The sequence below is a fragment of the Seriola aureovittata genome, chromosome 23 (assembly GCF_021018895.1).
Source record: "Seriola aureovittata isolate HTS-2021-v1 ecotype China chromosome 23, ASM2101889v1, whole genome shotgun sequence".
Taxonomy (NCBI): domain Eukaryota; kingdom Metazoa; phylum Chordata; class Actinopteri; order Carangiformes; family Carangidae; genus Seriola; species Seriola aureovittata.
In genome coordinates, this window is record NC_079386.1 from 5,659,489 (window position 1) to 5,677,366 (window position 17,878).

The 17,878-nt window shown below is 41.7% G+C and overlaps 1 protein-coding gene across 3 annotated transcripts in view; it reads left to right on the forward strand.

Annotated features, from left to right (window-relative positions):
* The window catches only part of serpinh2 (serine (or cysteine) peptidase inhibitor, clade H, member 2), a 32,401-nt gene extending 24,401 nt beyond the window's left edge, over nucleotides 1–8,000 (forward strand). For all 3 annotated transcript variants that reach the window (XM_056369838.1, XM_056369839.1, XM_056369840.1), the window contains one exon: nucleotides 6,580–8,000. In XM_056369838.1, coding sequence (XP_056225813.1) covers nucleotides 6,580–6,885 — 306 coding nt within the window. In that variant the 3' untranslated portion in view covers nucleotides 6,886–8,000. The remainder of the gene's footprint in view (nucleotides 1–6,579) is intronic.
* The last annotated feature ends 9,878 nt before the right edge of the window (nucleotides 8,001–17,878 follow it).

Sequence of the window (17,878 nt, forward strand, 5' to 3'; positions counted from 1 at the left end):
CTCTCACAAATGGTCTTCGTCAGAGTGCAGACACCGGCTCGCAGAGAGCACACAAAACTGACACCAGTCACGTTTAAATTCGGTCTGTCGTCACGTTACGTTTACAGCATCCGTGTAAGTTAGCGACAGTCAGTTTAAAGGGCACTGTTTGCCATTTAAACGGGCAGAGCGATGGTCAGTGACAGCTCAGAATGAGAAGCTGCTACATGAAAGTTGTGTATCCTGGTCTTTGTTAATAAGAGAGAGAGAGCAGAAAAAAAGAAACAGATTCTTTAGCTCTTTTTCTGCTCTCACTGAAGAGCGAGGCTGTCATAGAGTAAAAGGAGGCTGAAGTGAATAAAACATAAAAAAAAGAAAGGACTGGCATTTAAAGCCATGCGCAGCCATTCAAATATTCTTGGTTAAGCCACGGTACAGCTTGGCACATCTCCAGCGCTCACTATTACTGACCAGTAAGAAGATGCGTTCAGACTAAATGCAATGTAAATTTTCACCGTTTCACATAATTTGATAGCTGGGTAGTTTTGCAGTCCTGGTTTATTCATGCTAAATAGTTGTGACTTGTTAGCAATGTACACACTGACTGTTAATGTGGAGAGTGTCTTTGTGCGTGTTTGTGCTGACTCGTACAACCACTTCTTTTTATTAGGTTGAAACACTTTCAGATCGCACTGATGCATCTTCACCTCAATTCCCACAACTTGGAGTGAAGTCACAGCTGTTCACACAACACAGTGGCTCTGCTGTGCGTTAGAATCAGAGAGATACAGTAGTCGGTGGTACAACAGTTGTGGATGACTGAAAAAGACACAATAAGAGAAAAAGAGAGGGGGGAGTTAGTTGAACCTGACAGATCGAGAGGCCAGTAAATCCCATTTCCCCAGGGCAGGGCACGCTGACTGGAACCTATTACCATGTCCTCTTTAGATGTACATTATAACCTCATCATGGACTGATGAAATCCACTTTGCCCTCTTTCTAGTTTAACAAACATCTCTATAGAGTTGCGCTGCCATGTTATTCTGCTAGCCATGCCCTGAAGAACAAGCTTTTGACATTAACATTGTCAGGACACTCTGGGGAGGAGGCTGTAATCTAGAACTAAAGCTTGAAACAACTCCTTTTGACACGGCTATGACTTTGCCAGTGAAAGAGCAGAAAACATACTGTTGCACAAAATCCTCTTTTGTCTCTGCAAGAGAGTTTGCCAGACGGACGGGGGAAAAAGAAACATACTTCTGTGAGTAGCGAAAAAGCAGCTGTACGTTGTTCTCGTTATTTAACCTAATTATGGATAAGCACTTGAATGTTTCAGCCTCGGTTTCTCCGACTCGTCACGAGCTGTCTCCCTCCGTTTGCTCTCTCAGGAAAAAGAAGTGCAGTTGAGGAATCATTATGAAAGGGCTAAAGCTCTGAACAAACCCTCAGCCCACTCCGATCTCATTTCGTCTGTCCGTCCGACCCTTCTGGCCGGCGACAGCCAGCCATGTCTTCTCTGACGATCATTTTTCCAATTGGGTCGGGCAAATAATTGCTCATCACCGTGCGTCAATACTGTTTACCACTCTATCTGTCAGTGCTTGGGACAGCTATGGACTCCTGAGATTAGAGGGCAGCATCTGGACATACAGAGGATCATAGCAGAGTGTGTGTGTGTGTGTATGTCAACTGTAGCATTCATGTCCTCTGTGTGAGGCAAATAAGAACAAACAAAATCGCACTCCTCTGAGTCATGTTGCCACATCCAAATTGCACCCATTCCCTCCGTCACCGCTCTCCTCTCTGTCATATCAGTCCCTGGGATCTAATCCCTTTCTGGAGGCCTCACATGTGCCTTTAATGCGCCGTCACCTTGGCTCTGCTGACCTAAATAGGAGTGACATTCGGCAGGTGAGTGAGCTGGAGAGGTGGAGGAAGACGAGCAGGGTCAATGATTGCTTGGGGACAAGGCGGAAAGTGTCACAGAGAACTATAAATAGCTGCAGGATCCTGCCTTTTCCTTTTCTTTCCGTCTCTCTATTTGTGATGTTCTCCTCTGGTGAAGGGCAGACTGTGGCGGAGTCTGCAGCCAGAGACGGAGAAACCTCTTAACAAGCCCGGCCCAGAGGTCACTGAATAAACCACCCTCATCGCTCTCTCCCTCTGCCTCTGATCCACTGCTGACCTGGCCACACACATACACACAGTAATGGCTGAGCTTGAGCTCCATTCTGGCTGTATCTCCAGTCGGTGACTAAGACATATGAGTGTGCACCGGAGAGCTCACTCAATCATGGCTAATGAGGTCAAAAGGCCATCAAATATTTACAAGCGCACACTCCGCAGTATACAGTGTTGAGGGGCAGCTGTTTTAGCACAGCTACCGCAGCCCTGCATCATATGAATTAATCAGATGTGTTTTCATGGTCATTAGTTAAATATCTCACTAAAAGCTAAGGCTTCTTTTTCTTTTTCCATTTGTGCTAAAATGGCCTTGGAATAAAAAGCGGTTCATGTGTAAATGTGAGCGAGTGAATGAGACACAGAGTGTATTGACCGTGCAAAAGAGGTAAAAGCCCGTGTAAATAAGATACCAATAGGAGTATTGCTGATGAGACTCAATAAAGAGATGGAGAGGCTTTGAAGCCTCAAGAGAGCTGATGGTGAGAGAAAAAGAGTTTTTTTTTTTTTTTTTTTTTTTTTTTTTTAAAGCCTGCATTGAATGGGTCCGTGAAATGGAGCTGTGATGATGCCAGTACCACATACTGCATGCTCGACACCGCCCACGCAGGATGTTAAGGGCAGTATTGAATTAGGCAGAACACGTCTGTAGTTGTTTAATGTGTCGACAGCGCATTGGTGGCTTTTATTGGTGAGCCAGAGGGAACAGGAGGTCGAAGCTGTGCAAGAACAGCAGAGGTGAGGAGATTTCTTTTCACCCTAGGTCTTGGATCGTCACAACTAATTGGACCAAGTCGGACTTAGTTTGTAACACTTGGGTCAGTTTGTGTTGACAGTTTATTTTAAAGGTACCCCGTGGAGTTTTTGGTAAGGTTCAGTGTTTACACTCAGAGTGTCTCACCACACAACAAATTGAAAAGATTTCCTTTTCATAGTAAACATCTGCAAAGCCAATTTTAAAAGTGTTTTAAAACTGTCGCCGTGTACATCCGTGTTTTCTTGCCAGCACTCTTCTTCTTCTATGTTTTTCGTGTTCATTGCTGTGTATCTTGGCGTGCCACTGCCACCAGTTGTCAGTCTGTGGAATAGCAATGAAACATCGGCAATACAAGCAAATAAGGACCTTCACATAAAACCACTGCTCCATGGTGTTACTGGTGATCAAACACTCGACTACCTTTTTAAAGAGTGACTGGAGGTCTGCAAAAACAAGATTTTTTCAGGGGATGTTCTCACCTTCCTAAAGTGATGTACAGGTGAACTCTGGGACTCGTGACATCACTGTTGGGTGTGTGTGGCTACAGGTGCGACAAAACAACCTTGTGGTCAGAGATGAAGGTTGAAGCTGCAGTGAAACACAGCTTTTTTTCTTGAGATAGTCTAATCTTTTGTTTTGTGATTCAGTGTCTTTTACGGGAGAAAATTAAGCTGCTACTATTGAACCTAAATATATATTGTGCTTTTCTCTGTTTTATATCATTGTAGACTGAATAACTTTGGATTTTAGACTTAAACGGAGAAAAAAAAAAACAGGGAATTTGAAGACATAATCTCACGCTCTTGGAAACTGTGACAGGCATTATTCACTATTTGTGATTGTAAAATATGAGAATTGTTTTATGATCCAGTTCGTCAGGTTTCGGTCCAGAGCCTCAGATCTGCTGTGTTTTTTTTAATGCTCACTCTGATGATACTCCCTCACCTCGAGCTCCGCCTGTTTGTGGGAACCAAGAACTTAACAGTCGTTGTGGTTCGAGTGCTTTTCCCTCGTTTCTTTTGCTCTCCTGTGCAAATTGCAGGAATAATTAGCAAGGCACATTTAACAAGCAAAGTACATTTAGTACTGCACATAACCAAACAAGTCTTTTCACGGGATTTCCGAGGTTGCCTAGTGATAGGACTTTAATCATAATCTGCCTGTTGTCCTCTTTACTCATCTTTTCCAGCATGTGCTCCATTAAAACTGTCAAGATGAAACATCTCTGTGTGTTGGTGGAAATGGTTGTTATGTGTGATGTGTAGTCTTTCCTAGGTTTTTAATAATCTTCAGGGCAGTTCAAGTGCCATAATTTGCAAGCAGCAGCAGATACACGCAGAGCACTGTTTAACAATAGTCTCCCTGTTTGATCTCTGCTATTTTTCTCGTCTTTCTTTCTTTCCCATTGTCATTATCAAAGCTGCTCTGTCTCTTAACAACAGCCACTGTGACTCTGCACAGATAGAGCTGTGACATGTCCTGGCTGACACGAGCTATCCCCTTAAAACCCCCACAGGTACACCCAACAAGCTACTTAGTGGGCTCAACCATCAAACTGAAATAATGTGATGCAGAGTGCTGCACGCCTGAGGGTTGATGCCATGCTACCTCAGGCCTGGTTAGGCTGCACCGCTGTATGCCAACTGAACCCCCCACCCCCACCCCCACTCCCACCCCCCCACCCCCCCCACCCCCTCACACACACCCTCAGACACACACAGAGGAAACCACCAGCTGACAATGCCTGTGGCTCTTACTTCCAGACAAATAGCTCGGTGATGCCGTGTGCGAGGCATCAGCAAAGTCTGCCCAGTGCTGTTCCATCTAAGATTCATGCGGCGCTTCAGAGAGAAAGGGCAGCCAAAGAGCACCTCCCAGAGGTTTCTCTCCCCGTGTAATGCAGTGCCACACCTCTGCGGTGCATGAGGCCTCCATAGGCTCTGCTAACACCCCTGGCTTGTTTCCCAGCATGATGCCAAGGGGGTCCTTAATTTTTAAACACTTTATAGCTCCAAAAAAAAAAAAATAACTTGTGCTTTTGGGAAGGAGAGTTCGTTGTAACTTTTTCTGTGTTTCATGGTGATACCCACAACACTGAAGGCTAAATGACCCTGGTGAAGAGAATGAGGAAGGATGGTCATAAGTGACATAGAGAGAAAAGGAAAGAGACATTTTTCCTCATTTGTCTTCAACATTTGAGGAATCCACGTGTTCAAGTTTCTGTTTCCTTGTTAGATAAGGAGCGAAAAAAAAAAAAAGCCTTGAAATGATTGCCTTTGTAGGTTGAGAAGAGGAGAGGGCATTGTATACTGAGTTGTGTTGGCCTTTCAAAGGAAGAGAAGGATGAGGCGAGGAGGGAAAAGACTGAGTTAGGAGCAGAGAAAGAGAGTGGGATAAAACAGAGGCACGTGGGGTACATGAGGGATGGGGATGCCAGGCAAGTGGCAGAGCAGCAGAGAAAGACAGTGATGTAGTGGTAGCGGGAGGAAGAAGAGAGGAAGAGTGGGGGAATAATGGATGAGGACAATAGAAGTGCATTAGAGCAGGAGGTGGCGTGGGTGCGTCTGCATGGAGGGGGAGCTTTGCATGGAAACAGTAGAGGGGGAGTGACAGATGCCTACAACTCTAACCATATATACATGTACTTTATTTCATGTTAAGGAATAAGCCGACATGATCCAGTTTAACATCCTCTTGCATGCACATCTCAACTTTTACGCAGACACTCCTCATGGATTATTACAATTGTCTATTAGCTGGTGGGTTTAGGAGCTAAGAGGCATTATATAGAGATATAACAATGTGGTTTTGAAAAGAAAGTCAAAGTCAGCAAGGCTGCACCCACAGAACATTTACATTTACCCAGACAACTCATCCAAATGATTTAGTGTTCCTGTCTGCCGCTAAAAGATAGTTCCACTAAAGAGTTTAATCAGCTAAAGTTTAAACAATGCTACAGTAGAAAACAATATCGTCACCCACTCATCTGTCTCTGCAACTTTTCTTCCAGCCATGGCCTTCTCCGCATCCACACACACAAGCCCACACTCACACCCACACATGCTCTCATCTGGCCCCTGGAGAAGCCTGTCACTGTGAGTGGCCCTCTGCCATGGGAGGATAAACTACCTGTCATGACGACGACTTTCTGTGGAATTCATATCAGGCAAAACAAAGGGGGTGCTGAGGTCACGGGGCATCACTCTTAAATTATTCATCCTCTGCTTCCTCCTTCCGTCTCCTCTCTGCCTGTCGCCCACTTTGTTCTGCCAGCTCGCAACAAGGGCAACTGTCAGGCTCCCTCCCGTCTCGGATTTTTGGGATAGAAAGTAAATAAACATGGTGAAAAACTCCTTCAGAAAAGTTGATGATTGACTGTTTTTGGAGGGTATGTTTATGTTTACGTTAATCATGTGGCGAGGTCCTGGAAGGGCAGTGCATGTTTCCCACTTCTGAATGTCACAGCATTATGAAATTTTAAAATGTGCTTTCCCTCCCACTTGTTGTTTGGTCTGTTTGCGTGCATAAATGATCAGTGTCCTAGCAGCTGTTTATTTGCGTACACTCTATGTCGTCTCTATGTGGGATGGCCTCGAGCACCGTGACACTGTAATTCAAGGCGCTTTCATAAATCCCATCGCTTTTTGTGTTTTCCGTATCAGAAACAGTTGTCTGCTCTGGGCTTGACCGACGCCTGGGACCAGAAGGTGGCCGATTTCTCCGGTGTGTCTGGAAAGAGCAAAGGGAAGCTTCATCTGGGTGGCGTCCTCCACTGGGCTTCCCTCGAGCTGGCTGCTCAGGCTGGGAAAGGACAGTCAGACCTGGAGGAGGAGAAGGTAGAAAAGCCCAAGCTGTTCTACGCCGATCACCCCTTCATCATCTTTGTAAGAGACAACGCTACCGGAGCCTTGTTGCTGATGGGAGCTCTGGACCACGCAGAGGGAGAGGCCCTCCATGATGAACTGTAGCACCCGCCAACATATGTCCTTTATTCCTGTCTTTTTTTTTTCTTTTGTCTCTGTCTCTTACACTCCTGCTCTCAAAGACTGCGCACCGGTATCTAAGTCGAGACATTGTCATTCACTATGGCACACTATCATATCAGACTATGTCTGGCTGTCATACATTGACACTGCATAGTCTCACACTGACTGACACTGACACTGCCATACCCGACACCTACACAGTCACACACACAGCGACACCTACCTTGCATACAGAAATGAAAATACTGTATAAGAAAATACTAAAGTTGACGGTTACAGCAAAAGTACTAACTTAAAAAAACTCCCTGCTTTTTGTCTCTCCCACGCATGCACACACACACACACACACACACACACACACACACACACACACACACACACACATTCAAGGCCTCAATGATCAAGTCAACACAAAACAAAATGACAAACAAGAGTGCACTGACAACACTAACATGCTGACAAGCAGAAGTGGTTACACTGACACAACACTTACAGCAGCATCAACAAAGAACTTTAACGAACAGAGGCTCACAGTGACACTTGAATCCCTCGCTGTCAGGCAAACACTGGGCTAGGTGAATGTGTGTGTGTGTATGTGTCTATGTCTATACTGTAGATGTGTGTGTGTGTGTGTGTGTGTGTGTGGTGACCAATACATTAAGGATGCCCATGCGTCCTCTCTCAGAGCTGGCAGGGACCTATAGCAGGGTCCCTTGGGCTACATTTGAGGAAGACTGATGGATCAGCCAAGTGCTTATTGATGAGCCAGCTTAATGCTAATGGCTGTAATGAGTCACAACGCTTGTCAACAACACAGAGAGGACAGGGAACCTTTTAATCTCTTAATACCATCAGAGATCAATGATACCGTTATGTTGTTGGAGACAAACATGACTGACATCCCCTGACTTAAATGTAACAACTTAATATTTAGGATGATCACAGCAAAGAGGTATTGATTTTCATCTGTATATTTGTTTTTTTATTTAGTGCCATTGTGGACGAATGAGTCGAGTGTCACAACAACAGTCGCTAATTTTTAAATGATATTGTATAAGGTGCATTTTTAAAAATAAATATCTCTGGGTTTGTTTTTACTCTTGTTTCACTTGAGTTGCAGAATATTTATCAATGTCTTCACCTCATCTTGATACAAACCAATCAATCAAACGTGTGCTATTAATATATAATACATGTGGACTGCCACAGCTCCATCTTTCTTGACAGCCTTTTTTTTTTTCTTTTTTTTTTTTTTAACACATCTACCCTGAACTGAATTGGCTGACATTGAGCCTCAAGGGTATATGGAAGCAGATTTAAAGCCCTGAACTAGCATCAGTTATTGAATTTTATTGGCAACGCATGATAAACTCGCAGTGCTTACAAAGTGCAGCTGCAGCTTTGTCGACACACTCGCCAAATGTATCCAAACAAGCTGAGGTAGAATATGTTTCTTCATTTAAAATATATGAGTGAGTTTATAAAAAAATAGACCCTCCCCGCCATCCCTCTTGAAACAGTGTTAGTGTTTTTGTATCTTCAATGTTTTATTAAAAATACTAGAAGATTTCAGTCCTACTTCGTAGCATGCTTTTGTCTCGTACTGTCTGTCCATGTGTCAACTCACAGGAAAAAAAAAACCCTTGTCGTATGTGATGGATTTATTCTAGACGTGGTGAACATCTGCTAACAAACTGAGAATAAGAAGTGGTGCAGTGTATTCTCTTGAAGGTAAAATGTAAATGTGTGCTACATCTGTCCTGTTATAGTGCTAAGTCACAGAGTCTAGACGCACAGCTGCTCTGTCACACTGGTATTACAGCTTTGTTCCTAATTTAGCCCTCTGCACAGGTCTGCTCAGCAACAGTGTGTGTTGTGCATATGTGTGTGTTTCGGTGTGTTGGTGCACTGTTCGCTTGTGCATTCATGTGTGAATAAAGCTACTACAATGACCTCTTTGCAGTGGCCTCCCGTGCTGCGCAGACTTGTAAAGGGCAGTATACTGCAGGTCTACCCTACTCTGAATAAACCCGGGAGCTCAATTTAGACAAGCCGATGATGGATCCGTGGCCGTCCGCTGTGAGCACATCAATCCAGCTCATTCCAACACCAACTCCCTGCTGACTCACCTTCACATTTTATTCAGTTCAGAACACTGACAAACACATGCATGTCCATATCTGTTCACAGGTAGGCAGACATAATCTGACTCACAAGGAAAACGTAAGAGGAAAGCCACTTCTCGGTGACGTGCAGCAGCTACATAAACAGCGTATCCAGCAGGGTAAGTACTATATACCAGTATAATCATTAAACATGTTTTAAAGGAGCATTCCACCAATAAATACGTCTGTCTTGGTAGAAATGTTTCTTTTGCCATTTTATTGGTAATGACATGTTTGTGATTTTGTAAAGGGGCTTCATTATGTACAGAGAAAAAATTAAATATTAACATAATAATAATAATAATAATACAGTCCAGTATAGAGAGTCCAGAAAGCAGGTTTTCACACACCAAGAATTTGTTTTGGTGCATAACAATAGTAAGAAGAAAAAATATAAAGAAAGATAAAGCAAAAGCAAATACTGCAAAAATTTTGTTTTTTTTCTATAAAATATTTGAAAAACAAGAATATGCCTGAGAAATGTGTGAGGCACTTTTACTTCTGGGTGGTGGGGGGAAGTCAGCAACAGTGGGGGTCTCTTGACCATGTTGATGAGGCCAACTGCAGTCCTCTCATTTCAGCTGTATGAGGATCTGGTGATTTTCTGAAGATGTGTGGTCCTACAGGGCGTATACAGTGTATTCCAATGTGTCACATGGTTGCATCACTCTTCCGTACCTTACAACAAACTATAGTCTCAACATATATGTGTGAAAACCATTGTTGCATGCTCTTACCTTATTAATGTTATATGTGTCTTGCCCTTTGCTTCACTTCTCGCATTCTTGGCTAGAATTGTTTTTGTGCAGCTCTCTCTAAGTAATGCTTTTCCCTGCATCCTGACCCTGGGTAACCTAGCTATGGAGGATAAAGATGGCTCCATCTAAACACCAACAGTCATAATAGAAGCTAAACAGTGGACCTTTGTCCAACAATGTGCTGTTGTTATGTCTTGCACTCTTGGAGTGTGAATAAACGCTTACAAAATAAGGAAAGAAGACGAGAAGGAGAAAAATGTCTTCACAGTGACTGCTTTCTCTTAGTTTTTATCTACAGTGCCTAAAGTCACTACCACTGCACACAGACTTTCCATGAGATGCACGTTTGCTGTGTTCTTTATTTGTTTGTCTCAGAGGAACATTAGACTAATGATTTGATTTCCTAATTGGCCAGTTAACATGCACTTTTATTATTATTTTTCACCATTTATATAATGTCTCTGAGCTGTACTTTGCACAATAGGGAATACGTTTTCTCTAGATGACAGCATTTAACAGTTTTTAACTAATTAACACTAAATAATCCCCAAACCAAAGTCATTTGTGCAAGACTCTGCAGGTTTTAGAATATCATTATCTAGAAAATAATTAATGTTTCCAGGGAAGTGGCGCTATAAGTTGTCGTGCTACCATGCTAATACACACCCAAAGGAAATAGAGTTGTATTCATAGTGCTTTTTGAGACCACCTTTTTTATGTGGTTTGTGTTCAGCAGAATGTCCAGGAGCACTCTTTGGCAGTAGCAAGCAGCAATATATCGAACCGGTAAATGAGGTGAACTGTATTATATGAGCTCTCTGTGACGACATGACACTATCACCAACAGAGCTTCCCCTCAGCCTCTCACATGAAAAAAAAAAAAAAAAAAAAGGTTTGAAGGGAATTTAATGTTTAATCTCTGTCTTTAAATAAAACATGTTGTAGAAGTGGGACCATAAACTTCCTGTCTTCTCTGCTGCTTTGTGCGATGGGTTCAACTGTTGGACAATCCGAGTGGCAGAAACGAGGGTGAGACAGCGAAAGAGCACTCAGAGCAGAGCCGTCCCAGTTACGGTACAGTACTTACCCTTTAGAGGAAATCAAAGAAGTGGCTGTGCTCAACTGTGGGTCAACTTGCTGATAGAAATGCCACAGGGGCCCCTCCATTTTCGCCTTGATCTTGTTAAAAGCTTGAGATAGGTCAAAAGTAAGAGGCAGGCATATGATACATGGAAAACAGCAGTGTTTCATACTTGTGTTCGACCATAGGGAGTGCTTACTGACATTCTGAAAAGCCACACAAATAGCCAACTGCTTCACAACATGTTCACTGAGCTGTGGATTCAAACCTACAAGGGGAATGGGAGAGTAGAGGATGTGGTTCATTTGTCTCGATTTTAATGAAGATGCACATTTTCAGCTATCTAAATAACAAAATGGCCTTCAGACATAAATTAACCTAACAAGTGTTTACATGGCTTTAGCTAGAGTTCACATTATGTTGTCTCAAAGGCTGGGATATGCTTCCCTGGGACTGCTGATGACTCAGGGAAAATCTAGTTAATGAAAACAAACCTAGTAAATTTTGTATGATTTAGTATAATTTTAATTTTAATGAATTAAGAGCCCTTAGAGATTCAGAGATGCAAAAAAAAGAAAACCAATGCTGTGTGAGACAGAAATGCAAAAACGATGTTTGATAAAAGAGAGTAGTGACAGAATTGAAAATATGCCAGATACCATAAAAGCTGATATCTAAATAAATTATACATTTTTTTTCAATGAGCAAATAAACATAGTTAATCTTGTATGACTCAGTATAATTTTATTAAATATGTTTTAATGAAGGAAGAGCCCACAGAGATGCAAAAAAAATAAGATGTATCAATGCTGAGTGAGACAGAAATGTAAAAACAATGCCTGATAAAAGAGAGCAGCGACAGAGTTGAAAATATGCCAGGGTCCTGTAAAGGTTGATATCTAAATGAATGATAAATGGTAAAAAATTAGGCTGATGTTATTCAGGTCACATGATATTGACATGCAATTTCTCCAAAATTATTTTTGGAGCATTTACTAACAGTTAAATGATACATTATGATCTTTATGTATACCAGTTTATGCTACTATTAGACTGTAATTTCATTCCATATTTTTAGGGATCATGCATATGCACAGGTAGATCCAGTCATGTAACTAAATCTTAAAAGATTTTTAATTTGATCATAACATCTACTAAAGAATGCTGATGCCATACGTTTTTGTTGTCAAATGAAATAACTGCGCTCTAGTGCTAAATGGTGTTGGTCTGATTTACCAGCAGATGGAGCTAACATGAAAACAAAACCAAGGCTAATGAAACGAGGTTAGCCATAATGCAATAGAGCGAGAATTGTTTTTATCACTTCGCAGATCGATTTAGTTTCTTCATATTTGTGGCGAAGAAGCGAAAGTAACTGTCCCTCCAGTGAAATGAATTTGTCGTCATTAGGATTAACAAACTTCATGAGCACCGACTACCTGGACTAGGCGGGTTTACGTAGACAGCCAATAGGATGCAGCCCCTCCAAGGCCATGTTTACCAGTCTCATAAGATTCTATTGTGGCCATAGACAAACATATACATCTTCATTTACACAAATAATCGCACTTTACCCACAACACTGGTACAGTGGAGCTATACAAGGTGAGAAAAAACTAAACTTACAAAATATTTTCAGTCTTACGGCCTGTCAGGTAGCTAAGTGTTTACTGACTTTGGCTTCACAGCTAGTTCGTGAGCCATTTTAACACATTAGAACACATTGAAATATGTGTCTCAATTAAAAGAACCATTTGTATGTTTTGCTATTGCTACATTGCCATAGTTAGCACCAGTCTTGGCAAGAGCTTCAGCCATTGTTGCGTTTACAAGACAACAGGTTATAGTAACGCTCTTGGGGAGTGCTAGTTCTTCAGGGCAGCCAGAGCCGGGGCTAGCTGGTTAGCATGCTAACCTCAGTTCCAAAAAAGAAGAGATAGAAATAGAGGCTAAACAAGAAGGTTGCTTTGAACCACTGGAGACAGCTCTTGGCGAGTAATGGGATGAAGTTTGATGCAGGACTCGCAACGTTTCTTCAAGACTGGTAAGTAAACAGCTGTGAATGCTAACGTTGGCTTGCACAGCAAAACTAACAAGCAATAGCAACATTTATAAATGGCTCCTTAAATAATTGCCCACTCACTCATTGTGGTTTTGGGGTTCACGATTCAATGTTTTAAATACAGCCACACACAAAAAGACAGATAAAACGTCACAATAAACAGCTGTTCATCATTCTTAATGAAGGCACAGGTGCAACTTGTAATGGCTGGAGATGCACAGGTTTGACTAATAATATTAATTATGGATCTGCACCGTTTGTGCGTCCATGTCAACCATAAGAATGACCAGTATGCACTACATTTTTCACAGCAGACATTTTCTCATACCATTCTAGGAAACACAGACATGTAATTAATAACATAATGTTCATTCCATTTATGTGAGCTAGTACCAGGACCTTGGTGTTTTACATGCTGGCTTAGTGGAACACTTAATGGGACACTTAAATCTTGTTTCACCTGTGCTAAAATGTCAGCTCTGCAAAAGGTCTTGTCCCTGGCACTGGCACACCTAAATGAAATGCAGTCATTATTAAGGTGTGGTAGTTGCTGGTTAGATGACCATTCTGTCAGAATATCCGCCAGGAAAAAGTTAGGTAGTGGGGCTCAAGCAAATTGCTTGAATCCTACTTTGGTGCACTTCTATGGTGTTATTATTACAGTGAGAAGCTGCTTGAAGACCTCATGAGTGAGCACAGTCATTTCACACACCCCCACCCTAGCTGCTCCCAGTGGATAAATCCTGCAAGCTGGGCTAAACTGACCCGCATGGTTTGGTTAGCAGTCAACACACCTTTTTAAAGGCTTTCAGTAGTAATTTGCACTTGTGAAATCAAATGTTTCCATGTGGCACAATATGAGCTATATGGACTATATGGCTTTGTATAAATACGTGTAACTTTAAACCCTTAATTGATAAGTGGGATCACTTTTGGCAAGCCACAAGCCTACACAAACAATTGAAGGCTAAATATCACACAATAGCTTTACTCTGTCACTATTGTCTATTGTCTTTCTCTGCAGCAGATACTTAATCTGCCTGAAGCAGACTGTCTGCAGCAGCCCATATTAATGTTATTGATCATTGTCAACTTTTTGTGCTTCCTCAAACCTTCTTGGCTTTTTCTTTCAAGTGATGGTTTCTTTTTTCATTAGCCCCTTTCTCTGTTCTGTTCCCCAATAACCTGTCTCCTTTATTGCACAGTCCTTAGAAAGTGACAACATGGGAAACTGAATCAAAGTTTCAATAAAGCCTGGACTGCTGTGGGCTTTGACAAGTGAGGTGGCTGAAGTGGAACAGTACAGCAAGAGACTGAAGGAGGACATATCGGTTCCAGAAAGATAAATAGTTCATGAAGCTGTTGACTTCACCATTTTATTACTTTTGTCCCTGAATTTTCCGCCTGCCTGCAGCTCTTTCTGCCCACAAATTATTCATCGTGCTCCCCACAGGCCCCAGCTGTCAATCCCAGGATCAGGAGTTGGTAGGGAAGATGGGAGTTGTATGTTTGTCATGAGCTCAGGTGCTTGCATAGTCACAAGCTTTTGTGATACCATATACAGCTTTCATGATACCATATAATCATATCAGCTTTGCTTCAAAAAGGCAAAGCTGTCACAGTGAAGACTGTGAAGTTAGACAAGACTGCTTCTTACTTTTTTTTTTTTTTTTAATCTTTGTCCACTTATATGTTTTTGACCTTTTGTTTCTGCTTTGATTTGAAACTAACTCAGATGGTGTGGGCAGGATTGTGTATGCTGCAGCCTTTCTAACAAAGGCCAGTCCCTCATGTTGACTACAGGAGGCCCAACCTGAAGGTAAGCACTACTGATGGCTCCACACAGGAACATATATACTCCATGTGTGCAAACCAACATGACACACATGTTGTAGTTCAAGAAGTGGTTATTTGTAGGTAAACATTACACTCTCAAAGACTGTTACCCTATGAGCTTTTGAAGTGTTCAATGTAAATGCTGTTTCATTTTCAATTAATACTTCATGCCATGGTTTGCATTAAATAATTGAGAGCATGTGACAGTATTTGATATACTGTAAAGATAATGCACACATTAAAAAATATACATGCGAGTTAATGCTCTTGATTTATTGAAAATGAATTTCAGTTGTATTATTGTGCAAATACAAGGTGAAATCCATGTCTTTCCTACACTAAAGCACAGCTAGAAGCCGTGAATGTTTTTCTTTTCAATATGGTGTCCAGTGAATCTTTAAAATGACAAGGCATCACGTAATTGTCCTGTATCGTTCTCCTCCAAAATGCCTAATTATGTAATTTTGTGAGGAAGAAATTGTGTGATGTTCATATTTTCATTTATACAATAGTAAGTCTCAGCACAATTACATCAAACCTGAAGGCCAAACTAGTGTCAAAAGTAATGACAGTCCTCAAAATAACAAAAAAAGAGGGAGGTAATAGTGAGGTTAGATTATTTTGCAATGTGAACCAGATGTAATCATGAAAATTTATGTCCTTCAGTATATTACTGCATTTCAATAGCCTGCTAAAATGTTTTGTGTGTATGTTACTGCATATACAGCACTATATGTATGTATCCGAGTTCACATATTGTGTAAAGCACAAAGAAACCAAAGTTGAATGCACCGAGAAGGCCTTGGTGCAAGAAAGAATGTCAGACTCTTGCTGTGCACCAGTAACCTGGTAAAGCCATCACTTTGTTAATGGAAACTTTGTCAGCAGTGTAGAACTGATGCTCATGGTCTCTCAACCACTGACAGCGGCACTCTGCAGGGTTAGAACTACAGTATAATAGTTGCAGACGAAAATTAAACTGGTATAGCCCTCAGTCCAGGACATATGTTATTCTTGTGTTCTACTACAGCCCAGTCAATGTTTGTGAACATGAACTGCTCTCATCCAAAGCTAAAAAGCAGACTTCCAGGACTCACCTGCTATATGATCCAGACTTTCTGAGAGCTTTTTCATAAGCGGTGAATGAAAGTTGTACCAGACTGATCTTTGAAAATCATTCATTTTCTTTATTTTTTAAATTGATTCTCAAATTTATTGTCACCTAACCTCTCAGTAATAAACTTTTCTGTTGCATTGGAACAACATGTGAATTGAATCTTGACACTGAAGAAAAAGATTTTGTAGTGCTGGATTGGTTTCAGTGTAGTGCCAAATTATTAGGTCAAGACAGGGAGTCAACAGTTACTTTCAGTTTCAGTTGGTTTGAGATGCTACAAATATGGTTTACAAATATAATGTGAGATGGCATATACCAAAAAATTTTGCAATATTGTTACATATCTATAACATTGGCTTTTTTTCACTCAGCAACTAACAAATAACACTTATATATATATTAGCTTTACAACAAGAAGTTTGGCATTAAATATACACATATTCAAACAGTTAAACTTCTGTTTCAACTGTGCTAACTGGGTTCACCTCTTTTAACTGTTTCCCAGTTTTTTTTTTCACTCTTGCCTTAATTTACTGGCATTTTTCACTTTGTTGTCAATAAGTCCATCATTTTTTTTTACTTGGGCATCAATTGTGCAAACTAATTTCAGTGCAATGAAAAGCAAAAAAATGCCAGATTTGGAGAATATGGAGACCAGGTTGAGATTGCTGGTGTGTGCTCAGCGAACCTGCACAGTCACTGTCGTCTCATCAACTGAATTACTAGAATTAATTATCACTCTCTGCCTGGGAACACACTGCTGGCATTTACATGCGGTGACCCATACTCTGTTCTCTGCAGTGTTTATGCATGCATTTGTGTGTGTACACACATTTTCCCCTTGAAAATAACAGCTGCTGAGCCTGGGCATTGATCACACACACACCTACAATCAGGCACTGGCACGTGCAGATTTTGCTGTACCTGCCTGTTTGCATTATTCGACAAGACAGCTCCCTGTATAATCTGCATAGTGATATCATTTGGGTAATATTGGAGGTAGCTCAGGCACCACCTGCTTGGTAAGCAATTGGGCCAGGTGGGTTGGGGGTTCGTAGAGTTAGAAGACAGCCTTCTCCAATTATGATATACATCGTTATAACTGAGTGATACACATATTTGGGCGTAATTGCACAAACTTTTCTTGCCATTTTTCTTGGGTGTGTACAGTTGTATGGTGACATTATCACACTGAATAACCACCTTTCTCTCTGTTGTCCTTGGGCCCACTGTCCAGCAGAAGTTATTGCTTCTGGGATCGTTCCTGTTGTAACCAAGTACTTGCAGATGAAGGACAAACAGCGGAACCTCTATAATTCCACCGAGGACACCTCCATCACAACCATGGCAGAGGGAGGGGTCCTCCATGCCCTCACAGGTACAGTTGAGACCCCCGCCCCCCAACAAAATGTAGCTGCAGTGGAGTGCTGCACTAACAGATAATGACTGAACCCCAGTGAGACATGTGTTATGGAGCCCTTAATGAAAGAGTTGTGCCCCATTGAGCCCTATAATGAATGTTCTGACATTGAAAATCCCAGGGAGGGCTGCTTAATTCCTATGAGTAGGTTTGTGCAGTTAACACATTCTGACAGAGAAAATAGTGGCTGAATGTAGTGATGGACAAGATGATGTTTAGCTGTGGCTTTTTAATTGGCCATGTGTAACTGGTTTGGTATGCTTGTACCTGCATGGCCCCATCAGAAAGAGGTGTTCGAATTCCTTTGTTCAGGCTCTTTATGCAGCCTTGTCCAGCTTGTCTGATACCTGTTTAGCTTTCATTCTGACTAATGGAAATGTCAAAAACACTGTAGAAACGCTGGACTGCCTATTCTCCTCAGAAGCAAAAAGATGTGAAGCAGAGATTGCAGCTTTAGCCTCGTCTAAGGCGCACATGCGTGCGCGCGCACACACACACGTGCACGTGCACCCTTACACACATGCACAGTGCTTTGC